The 18526-nt window shown below is 41.5% G+C and overlaps 1 protein-coding gene across 2 annotated transcripts in view; it reads right to left on the bottom strand.

The window, feature by feature from the left end:
• Nucleotides 1-18526, bottom strand: part of CTDSPL (CTD small phosphatase like) — a gene marked incomplete at both ends in the record, with an annotated part of 67883 nt that overhangs the window by 10431 nt on the left and 38926 nt on the right. Inside the window, 2 exons of one of the 2 annotated variants that reach the window (XM_079538631.1) lie at nt 4974-5075; nt 12426-12458. In XM_079538631.1, coding sequence (XP_079394757.1) covers nt 4974-5075; nt 12426-12458 — 135 coding nt within the window. The remainder of the gene's footprint in view (nt 1-4973; nt 5076-12425; nt 12459-18526) is intronic. The other variant, XM_079538630.1, reaches the window with a different exon arrangement.

Raw genomic sequence — 18526 nt, forward strand, 5'->3', positions numbered from 1 at the left:
CATTTAAAATAAAGGCAGTGGTAAAAGTGAAACCTACGTGATTTATTTGAATCAGGAGCTATAGCAAGGAAAGACTTCAGTCATACAGTTAAGTGATTCTTAAGATGTGATACCTGAAAAACACGCTATGCTGATGGAATTAATCATGCAAAACAGCATTTCAAACCTGAAGGGAAGAGCAGGCACACCCTATCCATGTCCTTGAATCCATTTTTCTAACCTGCTGGATACAACTCACTTCTTAAAGTCCAGGAAGATGACTTCAGAAAGCAGAAATATGTCCTCGTAGTTTAAGAGCACAGAGTCTAACAATGCCTAGACAGTGGTGGTGACTGGGGAACACACAGCTAACAATATGTACTAGTATAAATGGACGTCAAATTTTGGTATGGGTAGCAACTTTTGGAATGGCTCATGCATCATGCTTGTGATAAAAAAATATCGTGTAAACGCATCCAGCTGAAGCTTGTAACCCACAGCCTGGAAACAGCTGCAGGAGCAAGCAAGCTGCTGAGCCCTGTTTAATTGGGCTGATTAACAGCGTGCTTCATAGTAACAGTCTGAAACAAATGCTGGGAGCAGTCTGGCTGGGAGCTAGAAAGGCATTGCAGAGCTTATGCTGGAGAAAAGCCTCACTCAGCTCCTTCACGCCTTCCCTCCTGGCTTTCTGGATCAAGGTTTGAGTAGCACAAATGAGGGTGGCCCTGAAGAACTGGGGAATCTCAAAAGAGCCTCTGCAGACTCACTCAGGGCACTGAGGAGCGTCAAAGAAGCAGCTGAGGAAAAAAGCTACGAACACACACCAGTGAGTCTTAAAGGATGCTCAAAGAAAAACAGAAGGGTATCCTGCAGCATTAACCTAACACATAACCTTGATGCCTTTCACTGCAAAAAGGAGACTCTCATTCCATTGTTAAATGACATCCATAAGAATTTATAAGGAGCACAACACTCGCTGTCAGTAAGGCTGGTCTGCTCTGACTTCTGCTAGTGCTGCATCAGACAGAAAATGACAGAATATCCCAAGTTGGATGGGACCTGCAGGGATCACTGAGTCTAACTGCTGGCTGCACACAGGAACCCTACTGATAAACCACCATCAACAACCAGACCTCCACAGTGGTCAGAGCTAGAGAGCCCAATCCTGCTGATGACTGGTGTGACAAGAGGAGCTAAAGAGAGCTTCAAACTCCTGAAGACTCAATCTACATTTTTCCTTGGCTTCTAACAAGCAAACATCTAGATACCAACCTCTGCCTCTGACACAGGGGAGGCTCCAGCTGTTACCTGCATAAAGTCCCTATGCCACAGAAGGACAAGAGGTGATGACCTTAAGTTGTGCCGGGGACACTCAGGTTAGATACTAGGAAAAAATTCTTCTCAGAAAGAGTGGTGATGTACTGGCACAGGCTGCCCAGGGAGGTGGTGGGGTCACCGTCCCTGGAGGTGCTCCAGAACCATGGAGATGTGGCACTGAGGGACGTGGTCAGTGGGAATGGTGAGGGTGGGATAATGGTTGGAATTGGAGATCTTAGAAGTCTTTTCCAACCTTAATGATTCTGTGATTCTATACTGCTCTGCAGCCTCTCCAAAAGCAAAGAGAACAGGTACACGAATGTTCCGAAGCTTCACCTTGAAAGAAACCCAAATGAACTTCCAGTAAGACTCAGCCACCAGTTCTCAAGTGGTTGCCAGCTCTGAGCACACTTTGAAGAGACATGCACACACTTGCATCATTTTTATATGCATGACTCCCTGCAGCAAGACAAGCATTCTGTAGCAGCAGAGAAAGAATAGGTCACTGCAAGTTGCAAAGTTTTGAAGCCCACTGATAAAAAAAAAAACACAGCTATAATTGACCTTTCTTACCAACAGGACCAGCAGCAACCAGATGTCAGAGAAAACCACATTATGTTTAGACAACTTAGTTCTTGCTAACCAATAAAACTCACCCTCAGGACTCTGCAATACTAACACCAAACTACTCTGAACTAGCTACGTGCTTCCCCCAGTTGTATCTGAGGTACCACATAGCTGTGGTGTTGGCACAGGCAATAAGGAAGGGAGTTCTGTGGACTGGGGTTCTGTGCTTCATCACGATGGGAAGGCAGGAGCAATGTCTGCAGAGCTTGCTGGCTAAAGGCTTCTGGGGTTGCACACATGAAGCATTTACATGCCAAGGGGGAACCGCAGAGAGACTGAGAAAGAAGACAAAGCATTTCCAATAAGAACTTTTTAAAACTGTTCTCTGCTTAATGAAAAACTTCAAAGTTTTAAAAATGTTCTAAAAAAAAAAAAAAAAGGAAAAGAAAAAGCAGAAAAGTTTCACAGCCAGTTTTGAATATGACCACATTCCAGACTTGCATGTGGTTTAATTTATTTTACACAAGACAATATTTACATCTTCTTGATTTAATAATTTATGATTTTTACTTCTATTATTGTTTTATGATGGGAATGATAACTATAATGTCTATCTATTCCTTTTTTACTCTTGCCAAAGCACCTCAAACTTTTTCCTTTAGTATGCATTTAACATAAAAGACTAATACCTTCTCCTGAAACTTCACAAGTATGCAGAAGCATAAAAAGATGAGAATTACCCTTCTTCAGATGTTGCTGCTTTCATAAAAGAGTACTTTAAATACCCTGCAATCTCTGGCTGTGTTAAAAAAAAATCCAACACAATTATCTGCATTTGAAATACGAAGCCTATTTCATAACAGAATTATGAATTCTACAACACTGCGTGTTTTAAATAAAGCCTTTTGTACTCAAAATCACAATTTTATGCATGCTCTTATGGCTTTTAAGTGGGGACCTGGGTAAAGCACACGTTTCAGTGAAAACAACATCTGAAAGAACCCACAGAAGCAGCGTAATTATCCAGGTACAGCAATGTACATACAGCTGTTAAACCCCCCACTCTTCTGGCAACCCATTGGATTTCTGACAGCCACAGTGACCTTCCTTCAGATGCTTTATGAAAGCAAACCCAAAGCATGCACTGGACAGATTGACAGACACTCAACAACTACAGCAGCTTCCTCCAAGGTTTACTTTTCTCTTTTGGGTGGTCCTGTGTGGAGCTACAAGCTGGATGCAAGAATGCTTGTGGGTCCAGCTCAGGATATTCACTGAGCAGTGTTCAAGACCATGCAGAACGATCTTCTGATTTTACCTAAATATTTAATACTCATTAAATATCCTTGGAATAAATGGGACAATGACTTTTGAAGATGAGCCCACCAAGCGAGCACTCTCGACCCTACACAAAAAGATCACAGAATCATAGGATGGACTGGGTTGAAAAGGAGCACAATGTTCATCCAGTTCCAACCCCCTGCTGTGTGCAGGGTCACCAACCAGCAGACCAGGCTGCCCAGAGCCACATCCAGCCTGGCCTTGAATGCCTGCAGGGATGGGGCATCCACAGCCTCCTTGGGCAGCCTGTGCCAGTGCATCGCCACCCTCTGAGTGAAAAACTTCCTCCTAATATCCAACCTAAACCTCCCCTGTCTCAGATTAAATCCATTCCTCCTGAAAGATTCCCCCTGACAGCATGTCAACCATTAAACATGTTTCTTTAAAATGATTAAAAGATACACATTAACTGCCTGAATGGAACCTCATTTGCTTTGAGAACCGGAAAAAATCACAGCACAAATTTATCCACAGCATCCAAAAAACAAATTTTCATTTTACATCTCAAGTAAAAATAATTATTAGGCTTAGCATTATGTAAATTTAGACTTTGACATTCAGCTTTCCATGCCTATTTTTGACTCTCACTTAATGAAGAAGGCATGGTCCCTCCCTTCCTCTTTCAGCTGAACAATTCCCAAGCACAACTTCAGTCTGGGGACAGAAGACAGGATCTGGCACCGAGGTTAAGAGGTTCCAGTACAGCACCACAAATCGCTGTGCACCATTAGGCATAATAAAGAAAGAGAAAAATCTTAGTTTCAGTTGGAGGCACAGGAATATTTGTTCTAGTATCTCCATATAAGGTCTTCTTTAAGTCAACAAAGACAGAGTGTTGCCAAATTCTAACCACAACATGAATTATGGTTTGCATATTTAGATGCTGGCAACTTGATACTGCAGGATTAAAATGCTGAATTTACGCTCGCAGTGAAAACTGGAGTGTAACCAAAACTGAACAACTGCAAAGATAGTGCTAACTTGACACTGCTATTAGTAAGGAGTCTTAACAATTCTCCAGTACTGAAGTATAAATCTACAGTCTTACTGATGTCTGACATTTGCTGATCAGAAATATTACAGTTCTTCGAGTCAATTTAGGTTATTTGCATTACTGAGTTCTCTGATTCTAACTTTGGACCTATTTAAACAATAGAAAAATACCACTACTTCCACCACATGCTGAATTCTGAAGGGTTATAGAAGTTGCTTCACAAAATGACTGACTCATCAGCAACAGCTAAATGCTATTTGCTCTCCTGCTGTGAGAGTTGAATACTTGAAAACACTTCTGAGATCAGGACAGCAGATTGCTATTTGCTTTCCCACTACACATGAAGCAATATTCTCCAGCAATGGAGCACAGTGGCAGCTGATGCCCCAAATCTACTCCATCTACACAGCATACAGCTGTGTTGAATTTCCATTCTCCAAGAATATGGCATCATTTAAACATCAAAAGTGAACCCAAATTTCAGAGCAACAAGTTCTGTACCTGTTCAACATTGCTCCTGGTTGGAATAGTTACAGGCTAAAGCCATGAAACCAGCAACCTTTCAAGGATTTGTTTCAGACTCAGAATCAAAAACCAGTGGTGTCTATGGTACTCAAAGCTACATTAGGATGAATAATTGCTGAAGGAACAACGAGAACTACCAGGTGTCCTGGGAGAGCCTGCAAGACCAGTTAACACATTAAGCTGCTTAGCAGCTCCCACAGCATTCACTGGCAGAGGCGAGGTGCAAGAGATCACTTTCAGATGTACTCACCTTAAATGAACTGTGCACTAAAGTTTCATCTAAATCAATGACCACACACTTCTTCCCATAGTCTGATGCTGTCAGTTCTGGCAGGAGGTATTTAGCTGGTGGCTAAAAAAAGAAGACAACAAGAAAAATGTGAAACATCTACAGAATGGACACTCTTTTGCCAACATTACTGTGCCAGTAGTCACTTAACTGAGAACCACTCAAAGTTGAATGTTTGTCTGGGCTTGCTGCAAGGACACATATGGAAATCAATGGCTCATGCAATGCCCATACAGCTTATTCTGTTTTCTAAAATGAAAAGACTCATTTAGAACGACCTCCAAAGAGCTCAACATAAAAATGGCAAAACACCACCACTAATTAAAAGCAACAGTGAGAAGTGGGACATCTGATGCACTGACATCTTCTCCCAGTGACCCTCTTTCCAATGCCTCAGTTTCAGTCGCTGCTGTTATCCTGCTCCTTCAATACTATTTCTGGCCACATCATGTAGATGGACATTTACACAAATTCTTTTGGCCACTGAAGATACCAAAGTGGAGAAACTGGTCCTGAAGGAAGATAATTCTGTCCTCCAGAACATGTCCCCACTCTCATTTTTACCACTTGCAAGAGTGCTGACAGAGAGCTTCCTCATGGATTGCACTGAGAATCAAGGCATTAAACCTGGAGTAAAGAGAGTTCTCTTAAAACAGGCTATTCAGCATATGCTGCCCTCACAATAATGGCACCAATTACACAAAGAAAGAACTGACTTCTTTTTTTAAAGCAGTGCAGTCACACAGTCTTCTGATTGCTCAACTATCAGTTTAACATCCCAACCTGCAACAGCTACATTATTCTAGACTGATTATTTTCCAAAAGAACAGAAACGGATCTGTTCCTCTTGAAACTGAAACATTTCTGGCTTAAAGAGGTCTTTTTGATGGAGGAAAACAACTAATATTATGGAAAGCTCAAGCCTGAGAGGAAGTGAAATCAGGTTGATACAGAACTCACTTCACTCTCCTGCTCTCTCTCTAGCTCTTCTGTTTGGGTGCTGCTGTTCTGTTAAGGATTCATCCATCCTTTCTTTGTGCTTTTTGGATACAACTGCCTTTTGTGGAGGTGCTTTTGCAGATCTGAGGTCACCAGTTGGCACAGAGCAGTGACAGCAGTGAGTAAGATACTACTGCACACATCCCAGCAGCAAGAACTGCTCTCCCCTAATCACTGATTTATTCCAAATGCCATGTCCACTTAAAAGATGCTGGCCAGTGATGCCCAGCTACTTCTTGTTTAAAATGAAGTAACTAACAAATGAGATCCTGGATGTAAATTGAAGTGTCTTTAGCTAAAGTGTAAATGATTGGGCAATTTTTAGGAGGCCTCACTGAAACTGACTGAGCTCCTTACGATGAACATCAACAACAGCTTCTCAAGTTGGTGAAACAGAAGCTGCCTTGCTTACAAGCCACTTAGTCTTAATATATTTTCTCTCAGCACATATTAACAGTGGCCTTTAAGAAGAAACCACTGCTGCTTAATGCCTCTAAAGTAGGCATGCATCACAATCATGTAATGGGACCAAAATTTACTGGACGCTCTTTTTAGGTGATAAAGTCCTACATATACATTGCTTGCACAACTGCTTGAGCTCTTTTTGCTTGGCAGCACACTAGCACAGAAGACTAGGGCCACTTTTATGGAATGTAGGTTCTTCACTGGTAATTCAGAATCTAAAAGGCACTCCACCTACAGTTTTCATAATAAGGATACAGACCTACAATCTAAAGCAAAGTAGATCTTATCAAAATCACACCTATATAAAGACAAACACCTTCAGAATCCACTGATGCACATTTCTTGCCTGTCTTTGAAGAAGTAAAAAATGTAAAGATATCCCAAAATATCTTAAGCATATATATATATATTTAAGACAAAATAGCTCCATTCATCTTTCTACTCTTAAGACTCCTACTATTCAGCGTGACTTTTCGAGTGAACTTAATATGGAAAACATATGGAAACAAACTTTCATATAGAAACACGTACACGAAAAATGTGAACACTAATTTCACAGTTATCTTTGCTCTTTATCTGGAATCCAGTTCACCTGCCATCAGAAAAAGGATGCACGTACACCAAGGGCTACAAAGACATGTGCACCTCTGCCTCATAGAACCTGAATGCCCTGGCAGGTCAGCCTTCCTATGCGCTCGGGCTTTGAATTCCATCTGCTCCTGTTTTCAGAAGCACCTGTTTGCACATGTGAATAAAAGAAACACATCTTCCTCTTTCAAATCCTGCATCTCCGCTGCTTTCAACTTCGAAAACACATTTGCAACCTGATAATCTACCAGGGATGTGGAAACTGCTCTGAAGCTGCAGGGACTGCAAGCTGTGAGACTGCAGAACATCTGCTGGTTCTGCAGCAAAGATGACATCTTTGGGGCTTTAGGAACTTAAGGGATTTGTATGTAGGCTATCAATCCATTTGTTTTGCTGTTGAAACTTCCTGATCTAAAAAAAATTCCCACGTTTTCCAGAGTAGAAAAGCTTTTATGCAGGAACTGGCATTGTTCCACAGCAAACTTTAATTTCCTCACTGGTGGGGAGGCAACCAAGAGGAGTTGTAATTACCAGATTTTCATCCCTGTTTATAGCGAACAGTTGTCTTTGATAATTCTTTTTAACAAGTAGGCTTTAAAAATATTTAAGTCTATTAAGGGTATTTAACTGCACCAAACAGTAACTCACATTTACTACATAACCCCCTCCAAGATACTACAGTCCTCCATGAAATTCAGTAGAAAAACAATCTGTAGTATCTCAGTACTGAAAGTCCCAGCTTGGGCTTCAATGCCAACGAGAAATAAATTGTATACAAGTCAAAGCTTTTAAACTTGTTGGTGTTTGGGATTCCTGCATTCCAGGCAGGTCTCACGGCTGATCAGCTAACTGGCCTTGCAGAGAAGGGACGGCTGAACTCTTTAAGTCCCATGGAAATTGTATACTGCCTAATGAAAGGAGAGGAGGGGAGCAGGAAAACAGGGCTCCTGGCTGAAGCCACAACAGCTGCTCAACACAAACCTTTCAAAAAATTTGTTATGTAAAGCAAACAGAACCTTTCTTCTCTGCAGGCCCACACTTCCCACAGAAAGCAGAATTAATCCTTTGGGTACTGAAAACGTTGCCTAGCCTAAGCACAGAGCATTAGTCTGCTGTTCAGGCTCCCTCCAGTTGGGTTCTGGTTGCACTCTGTAGCTAACAGCTTCTCCCAGCAGTTGGGCACCGAATGTTCCAACAGAAGCTAACATCTTCCCATTAAAACCCAGCTGCCAAGAGATGGGAAAGACTACTGTGTTGTCACAGGCAGCTCACAAGCCTTCTTCTGGAAAAGCTCAAAACAAGAAGTTATCAAAATAAAAGTGGAACACAGATATCCCAGCACTAAGCTTTCACTTCAGCAGGGATTCTGAAGGCTCCTTCCAGTCCCATTGCTTTGTTCAGGGATTTTAAACAGAGGCAAAATGCTAAAGGATACTTCTAACGTATTTAATCAGGTACACGAGCATTGCTTTATGCTTCCACCTGTTTTCTCAGTCAAAAGAATGAAAATGACTGCTGAAGTTACTATGGGCCTGATTTTGATACTTCTATTGTACCTCCTTCCAAACAAAGCAGAGATAAATCCAGGAAAGCACAGGGATCCTGAGCTACACTGAACAGATCTGCAAGTCTGTTCTCCACAGACCTCACCGGATTCCCATTCCATCCATGTGTCAGCTGCTATTGGCCTTTTCCCAGGTTTGTATTTAATTCACCCCAGAAAATTCATCATTTTCCAGTACTTCCCCCTCCTTCCCCCAGAAAAGAAAGCAATTATGCAGCTCTTTAGCTTATACCTTTATCTGGAAGTAGCTCCAGAACACAACATACAAACAGAAACAAGGTTCACCTTAAAAAAAGCTAAGTCATATTGTTTTTGTTTTCTAAAGAAAGCAACTTGAACCTGAATGCTTCCTGATGAGCACCTATCAACAGCCAAGTGAAAATTCATACCTAATTAATATTTTTTAGGTAAGTGCAATTAATACTCAGAAAATTGATTTCAGCAGAAGATATCCTGCACTGATGCTGTGCACACATCCATAAAACAAAATCAGTTCTCAAACAGGTGACCCCAGCAGATTGCCTGACTTTAAACACATGATAAAACTACAGAAAACCTTGTATTCTGACTGGAGCTTCAACATGAAAGTTTAATGATAGAGAGTGGGCTGTGTTATTTTCTGAGCCACTGAGGAATCCTGCAAACACTTGAAGTGATTACGTTTGCGATGCGCCCTATAAAAAGTAAACGTCCAATTTAATTGCAACCAACCTCGCTCCCTGTCTAGAAGATTTTCTGCTGGTATTTATAATACATACAACTCAAACAGGCCATTTCTCATCCATGTCCTCGTGTAGCAGAGCATCGAGAATTTCTGCCTTAATGGGTCTTAATTAGAGAGTGATGAGCATCTCTGAGCTAACCTCTGGGCTCCAGCGCTTGGGACTAACAGCCCCTGCAAGATCAGCAAAAAGGATTGCTTTAATTTTGGCCTTTTAATGTTGAGGAAATCCTAGATATGAGTACAAACAACAGCATCCTGTGCTGCGTCAACAGAGGGCAGCAGCAGGGACAGGAAGGGGACTGTCCCACTCCGCTCTGCCCTCAAGGGGCCCCACATGGAGTGCTGTGCCCAAGTCTGGGCCCCCAGCACAGGAGGGACTGGAACTACGGGAGCACATCCAGAGGAGATCATGGAGATGCACAGAGGGCTGGAAGTGCCCCTGCTGTGCAGGAAGGCTGAGGGAACTGGGGGTGGTCAGCCTGGAGAAGAGAAGGCTCTGGGGAAACCTCACTCTGGCCTTACGTTACTCATAGAGAGGTTTAACAGTGATAGGACAAGGGGAAATGACTTTAAACTACGAGAGTGGAGATCCAGGTTGGATGTTAGGAAACAACTCTTTACTTGGAGGCCAGTGAGGCACTGGCACTGCTGCCCAGAGAGCTGTGGGTGCTCCATCCCTGGAGGTGCTCAGGGACAGGCTGGATGGGGTCCTGTGCAGCCTGAACTGGTGGGAGGCAGTTAGCCCACGGCAAGGGCTGAAACTGGATGAGCTTTAAGATCTCTTCCTTCCATGCTGCTATTCCAGGATTCTACACACAGCACACTTGGGTCTGTATTTAGAAGGTGACACAGAGCTGCGTGCTGGCCTGGAGTGACAGGAAGAAACAGCCTGATGTAAGGCCATAAATGTCATACAGCCACCTGCGGGCACTGCTCCCTTGGCAGCAGGCAGGTCCTGCTGCAGAAGGGGCATCAGATGGCACAGGAGAAGAGGAACGATTGCACATGGTGACCTGCACCCTGAGAATCACATGCCATAACAGAGAAGATAAGTTCATTCTGCTGCCTTAAAGTGCTAGGAATACAGTTCTGCACTTGAACTACAATCATAGAATTGCAGGGGTTGGAAGGGACCTCTGGAGATCATGCAGTCCAATCCCCTGCTACAGAAGTTCCCTAAAGCAGGTTGCACAGGAAAGCAGTCAGGTGGGTTTTGAATCTTTCCAGAGGAGAATCCATAACCTCTCTGGGCAGCCTGATCCAGGGCACTGTCACTCTCAAAGTAAAGAACTTCCTCCTCATGTTCATATGGATTTTCCTGCGTTCCAGTTTGTGTCCATTGGCCCTTGTCCTGTCACTGGGCATCACCAAAAAGAGCCCAACCCCAGCCACTTGTCTCCTCTCCTTTAGATCTTTACAGGCACAAGATCCCCCCTGTGTCTTGTCTTCTCTCAGCTAAACAGGCCCTGAGCAACAGAAGAAAGAAAACAGAAACCTCATGAATCCCTTATTTTCCTACCACTCCCCATGCCTAGCAAAGCACTGCTTTGCCATCACCAAGATGGAGCTCTAGCACAGCTTCTAATTTCATGACTGCATCTGACAAGGCTGTACTCATCTGTATTTTAAAAACTTTCTTCTTGAGATCTTCTTTCATTACCACTGACACCCACTCTTAGGTAACACTTAATTGTAGTTCAGAGCACAGCCAGAGCAAGTTGTACATTCAAATGGCTGCCAGGACAACAGCAACCACGACTGAGCAGCACACGGAGAGCATGGAAAGGAAGAGGACTTTAGCAATTGGCATTTTCATAGATCTAAAGCTTTTTATTTCCAGTTTACACATACAGAAATTATGTGTGTACGTATATATATATATATACACACACAGGCATCAGCCATGTAAGATGGAATCACAGAACAGTTTATGTTAGAAAGGACTGAGCTCCAACCCACCAACTATGGGCAGTGTTACCAACCACTACATCAGGCTGCCCAGGGCTCCGTCCTGTCCTACCTGGCTTTAAAAATAATCTCATATTAGAAATAGGAAGTGAGGAATAAAGAGTGGTTTTTAACAGCTTTTACATAGCCTGACAAGGAGGGAAGCATGCTGCAGTTTTCCCAATCTCCTGACCCACAGCACTGAGGGTTCTTACAGGAGCCCTTGTAATGTTGGGCTACATGAGAAGAAAGGAAAAGAGGGGGAAAAAAAAAAATAGTATGTTGGGGAATACTCAGCTCTTTAGGACTACCAAGGAGCTTCAGAAGGAGCACTGTGTCAACAGCTCTACAAACCAGCACTGGTGTGCTATTTCCTGGAAAGCCCTGCAATAATAAAGCCTTATAAACAGCAGAGGAGCTCAAAGAAGTACATCCAGCTTTTGAAAAGCCTAAGTCTTCTTAAAAACAAGTCGAAAAAGAACAGCTTTTTTGACCAAAAATGGTCACATCTCATTAAATTAGAAGCTTGAGTTTGAAGGACTTTTTTCTTTTATTTAGGTTTGAAAAATAATTCAAATGCCTAATAGCATTCCACATTTAATCTAGGGAAGATAAGCAGGAATACTAAGGGCCATAAAGCAAGAGCTGATAATGAGAGCATCATCTTCAACAAGCAGAGTAACGCAGCTACAAGCACAGAACTCTGCTTCCCTAAAATGGCTTGCTTCAACACAAAGCGTGTTGTTCCCATGTTTTGGCACACATGGAAAAAATAAGGGAAAGGTTTTTGTAACTGTGTTCCTATTAGTGACAGTGAGCCACTTTCTGTCACTGTTGAAGTAAATGACCTCTACTCTCAGACTGCTTCATGTGTTTTCAAAAGTATAGAAATCCAGGAACAAGTTTAGCTGAGATGCAAGCTGAAAGCCATATAAAACCCAAACCCTTCTTTTAGTCTGTGTACACGTGTGGTTCAGTTCATCTCTGAGTATACAACATAGCAGACAGAACACAAAATCCTTCTGTTAACATGCAACACAAAACAGACCTGTTAGACTGCAACATAAGATGACTCAAAGCAAAGGTTATGAAAATTATTAAAAGAAAAAGGGATAAAAATACATACACTTGGTATAGGCATGACCTGCATCTGGTCACCCTGGGGAAAAAGAAAAAAAATCACTGTAAGGGTAATGGCTTTTAAAGGGTAGAACAAAGGTCTGAAGCAGTAAATGTAGCACTCAAACATTTTAAACCAAAGTTCAAAGTATTCAAGAAATCAGGGTAAAAAAAGAAAATAAAAACAGGATCTTGCATTGTAGTTGCTGTAATGGTTGGTTAGTACATTGGTATTTATGATTTTTAGGAGACTGGACTGGTACAACCCATGCTGTAATTAAAGAGATGATAATAAGAAAGCACCTGTATTTACTGTAACTTTTTCAGCTTTAAGGTCTACCAGTGGGTATATTTGTCCATTTTCACTGCAGCAACAAGAGGCTCAGCCAGATCTCAGTAGCACAACAGAAGTCTTTCAAGTTAACTTTGCTAGTAGAGATGGCTGCCTCAGAAGAGACAGCATTAATTAAATGACAGCAAAATAACCAAGATAGATGGATGGATGATAAGCCAAAGAATCTCACTTCCTTCAGCCAGAAAGAGGCAGAAGTATCAATACTTCCCACAGCCTTCTTTCAGTGTGGAAGATGACAGTCAAGACCTTAGCCAACTTCATGTTTTGTTCTCATGTCGGGCCTGAAATACTAAGACAACAGATGCTTCCTTTCAGAGCTTGCTGGAGCATCATCTGAAGTCCGTGTGCCATTTGAGAAAAGAGTGAATCCGAGTAGGTGCTGCTCAGATTAGTTGGCCTGGGATCAGATCACTCTCAAGGACAGAGTTATGCAGGCAGAGCACTGACTACGAACTGTGTGTTGGTTTTTTCTTCCCTCTTTCCATCCTGTGGTAGAATGAAACACAACTGGAGCTTCTCTTCCATCAACAGATGAGAACAGCATTAGATATTGCTACCATTACAGTAAAAGGTTATCTTAATGGTGGGCACAAAAACATCTGAGTTTTCAGGCTTTCCCACAAACTTCAAGAGGCAATCACTGCTGTGCAACTTGCTTGTTGCCTTGGCAATTTCTTGAAACAGGAGCTGTGCCCCATGGTATTACTGTAAGGTTGGCTTTCATGAGAATCTAGAATTAAGTTGATAAACCTCTTCCATCTTCCATCATGCTTCTATTTTTCTCGCAGAATTTATTAAATCATGAAGTAAAAGAAGTGAATTCCTAGGTGGAATCCTAAAAGTACATATGCAAAACCCAAAACGGTTATGACAGCACTTGGAAAAACAAAGAAAGATATATATGGGAGTCTGCTGTTGAAGTGTAAGTGGCCACGAACATGAAATGCTTTCTGAAAACAATCCTGCTACGAGAAACTTTTAGAAGTGTCCTGCTTTACTTCCTGAAACAGGAAAGGAAGTAGGACATAACACTATCATTTGAAGTAATGACAGATAATTGCATTTGTTGAAGCCTTTCTATGAGCCCCTGATGCTAGCAACAGGACAAAGATGATCTCAGAGTGCCAGAACTTCCCCACTGTATCACTGAGATATACAGAAACTGATTTGCTCAGCCACTGACATCTGGTTTTTTCTTCACACAACACATACAGTGATAAATCTCCTCTTCCCCCTGATCTGTGTAGTTTTGGTTGGAGATGAAGCATTTTCAGTACTGCATCTGTAAGTTAATGCTGTCTATGTTAACATCAATGGCCATCAAGTGACAAGCCACAGTATTCTGCTTGTTTGAAAGCAGCCTGTGCACAAAGATACGGAGCCATTTGTTTTAAAGAATAACCCATTCAGAGAAGTTGATCAAAAGAACACATTTATCATATTGATTTCTTAAACAGAAATTTATACTGGACTGCTGATAGGTTAACAGTAATGTATTACTATCTGACTCTTTCACTGATCTGTCTCTTGATGCACAAGACTATTGGGGAAGCAAAGGAGGAGGTTAGATAAAAAGTCTGGTAAAGAGAAACCAAGCATCTCAATAAAGGTTTATTTTCTAAATTCATCTGCCCACTACATGCTGATGGTGGCCAATGGAATCAGACACTAGGAACTTCTTGCTGTGACCAGTGAAGGTTAAGCAGGAAAAAGAGTTGCTCATCTGTGTCTGCTGGATGAAGGAGATACTCCTTCAGATCTCAAGAACACATTTCCTACCAGGTCTGTTTTCCTCATTCCAGTGAAGCACATTCACATGGAAGAGAAGATCCTTTCCTTTCTCTGCACTTCCAAGTGTATTTTAAAAAACATCCCTGAAGCAGACTCCTTAAGAATGTTGAAGATGTTACAACAGGTCATCAAAATAAGTTTTCTAGCATGACCTTGGAGATGGCAGGATCCTGCATCAGAAAGCAGCGGGGGAAAGACTTACTTATGTAGTGGTTGGGATGGGTGAGGTGGAAATTCAAGGACTTGACCTTTCTGGCTTCATTCTTGTAACACAGAAAGCAGCAGGGGCAGCTGCTGTCCCCAGAATGAACTCTCATCTAATTCTGTCTTCCTCCTCGTTGAGTGTGGATCAAGACATTCTCCCTGATCCAATATAAAGAACTTTTCCTTCATTCATGCCTCACCTCGCTGAACACAATCTGTGTGCCCAATCATACACAACTGTGAAACAGAAGCAGAAATTACTGCAGAGGAACTGGGTTGTAAGTGAAGTGAAGTGCTGAGAGACGTTGGAGCCCCATCACCTACCAGGGTTGGAAAGGCAAGGGAGAAGAGAATGAATTTGCAGCTACCTTTTCCTCCCTTTTTTTCCAACCTAGCTCTCTCCTTGAAGTTTGCAGATGGCACCAGCATCTCCAAATGTTTTAAAATGCAGGTAGCAAACTTGCCCAGAATAAAACAACACAATAGCTCAGAAATGACACCTATTGGGTCAAACCGCTAACTGAAGAACAGAAGTTGAGATCTGAGTTTGTTCTGAACAAACACTCCCTTCTCTCTCAATGCTGTTGCCCCAGAAAACTGGCTTGTCAAACTTCCTGCTGCTGAGAAGGCAGGAAAAAATGAGCCAGGATTTCAGAAGGCTGAACATTGTGTGCTCACAATGACACATCTGACTCTGCATCTGAGCTGCAGGCAGGCTGATATACCCACTGTAACAGATGTTGTGTCTCAGAACAGACCTCTGTGGTGCATTAAAGAGCTTCTGCATTCGAAGAAAAAAAAAAAATATTATGCAGAAGAGTTTCAGTAAATACAAGTTACTACAGAGAAATGTTGTATTGAAACATTAGAGAGTGGACCATTCATTCATTACCAGTATTAGCATCACACTTGGACAAACAGCTGCTCTGTGAGTAAAAGTTTTAAAAATGAACTCAATACTTCAAGAAGTTTTTGGGCTTTTTTTTTTTTTAATATATTTTCCAATGGAGTAAAAATCAGTGCTGTACGACTCCCTCATTCAAAACCACGCTCAGTTTGGCATTGCTTCCAATCCTATAAAGAAGTGACGTGACATTTAACTTGCCAAGCAGAATCAACTCACACCGTTTGGTAAACCACTATTAGAAGTATTTTTTTTCCCCCAACACAGCAAAAAAAAGAAAATAACTAAAAGAAAAGTCAGCACAATACCTCTGAGCAAAATCTCTGAACTGTGTTCACAACTGCTTTATAAAATACCTTTTGCTGCTTGCCTTGCTTTATAACAGGTTAACATGGAAAGACTTGAGACTCCTAATTAGAAGGAAGGAAGCTTGTCACACCAATTCATGACTATGCCAGAAGCAATGTAGAACACTGAATTTCTATGAAAGCAGCTGAAGCTTTCTCACTTCTTTTAATCTTCCCCTCCAGTTTTTACCGCTGGTTTCCATACAACAGTTCCATTGAACAATGAAGGCAGAAGGAAAGCACATCCAAGCAATTTTATACTCCAGTTTCTAATAGTAACTATTTAACATCGTTGTGCAATTTCCTCTTTCCATTTCTGAAGGATACACGAAGCCCTGCACCGTGGGCAGAGGTCACCTGGGAGGCGATCAATAATTAATAGCAGAGGTAATGAAGAGACATCTGAACAGCTGCTCAACAGAATTTCAACTATTCTAACTAGGCAGGCAGATTAGTACAACGAGAGCTTTAAGTAAACAGCAGCAGAGTTTAAGCAGCATATTGTGAAGCTCTCCTTCTGAAATTGATTGTTTTGCCCCTTTCTGGATGTTTATTTTCACTAATTTAGTGAAACTCAATTACACTGATGCGTGTACTTTCCTCCAGTTTACAAATCACCTCCAAATCCCCAAAGCTGCTCCTTGTGACTCGATCAAACCCACCCTGCCTGCATGGCTTTAGAATAAAGCTCATCTGGGAGAAAGCACAGGCCTGACAGAGTGAGAACATTCAAATATATCCAAATCTTCCATGCTGTTTTTCTGTCTTGGAAAGAATTTCATGCTTACACTAACCATGTTAGCACTGAATATAAAAGTGACACAGAGAAGCATACAGAGCTTATTAGACTGCAGTCTTGCATTTAGAATAGAATTGTTACAGGTCTATTTGCACTCAGTGAGAAGGACTCAAAAACTTAGCAACGCTCATTTCCTTTCTACAAAGAACTGCACATGTCTGAATACGATTCACCATGTTTGAGTAAAATGAACTCAATTTATTATTTTTAAGGCATCCATTGGATGTTTCCACCCAATTGTGTCGCAGTCTGATAATTCTGTGCATTCTGTGATTCGCGTTTTGGACTTGCACAGAATTGCACAACCGCTGAGGCAGTGCAGCACGAGGATGGAAACCTGTGCAAACACACATGCAATCACTTGCTCAAGGCTAAGATACTATTTAGAAAGTCATTACGTGTTTAACATTTTGTACTCTGAATGTTTTGATTCCAGAGCTTTTCAGCTCAAGTTTGTCATGCGTTTCTTTAAAACATTTCTCTTATTCTTCTCTTACTTGCAGTTTTGCTGTCACCCTTACCTATGCCTCCTATCTGCCCACCAACACAGCAGAAAAGGAAATTTCTCTAGTTTCCCATTTACTTTCTTTTTAAGGTGCACGTGCACGTACATGCTACACGCTATTCTCAGCTCTCCTTTAGCATATCCAAGCTAGATCTCTCTCACTTCAGCTGAAATGCAGTTTAGCTAAGGGAAAAAATAATAGTATTAAAATAAATGTACAATTCCTTCTCTTGGCAGAGGAATTTTTCTGTGCCCTCACACCCTGCCCCCCTTAAAGCATATTCTTGCTCTCTGTCACATGATTTGCTTTCCTTTCCTCTCTTCCTCCACATTAAGAAAAAAAAAAATCAGATCAAATCAAACAATAACCCAAATCCAGAGGAGTGGGCAAAGCAGGCAGGAAATGAGCAGCATCAAATACATAGAGCTGGTTGGCAGAGCTGAAGTGAAAAGTTAGAAATGTATTGCTGTGATTATTTCCCAGAGAATACATCCATTCCTGCATTCTCTTAAAAATGGAAGGGGAAAGATTTTTCAGTTTCAAGCACAGTGTAAGTGGAGTTTGGAGATTATGAGAAAGATGGCATTCCTATGTTCACAGTGAACTAAAATCCTTCAGTAATATAATGCAAATCCACTGGGTATCATCAGGTTGAAAGACAACACAGGAAACTTATTTGACACGATTTTATGTGCGTGTCAAAGCAGTTTAATCACTAGACCTCAAAGTAAGTAACCTGCTGCTCTTAGCACACAATGCTTTAAAGTGCTGAAAGTTTAAAATAAATTGACTGATTAGGTAAACAACCCTATAAATACAGGGTTCTTCTATAGCCAGAAGAGCAAAAGCTGATACTTCTGGCCTCTGTGTGAATTAAACACAGGTGGAGAGGTTAAAATAAAGTCAAAAGGATTACAGTTCTCTCCCTTATTGGGCTGTTTTTATGTCACTGGAAAGACTTTCAAGTGACATTCAAAGGAGCTTCACTACGCTTTAATGTGAAATACCTCAATCTTTTCTTACTTGCAAAAGAGAACTAAAACTAGGAAACAACACGGCATCTGGAGTGTTATGGGAAGCCTACATTTTTAGAATGGGTCTTAAATGTTATTTTCATATCATAAATTCAGAAAAAAGTTAGTTTTAAACTGAATGGATACCATCAGAAATTCTCCATCAGCTGATATAACACATTACCCATG

The sequence above is a fragment of the Tetrao urogallus genome, assembly GCF_951394365.1.
Source record: "Tetrao urogallus genome assembly, chromosome: 7".
Classification (NCBI taxonomy): domain Eukaryota; kingdom Metazoa; phylum Chordata; class Aves; order Galliformes; family Phasianidae; genus Tetrao; species Tetrao urogallus.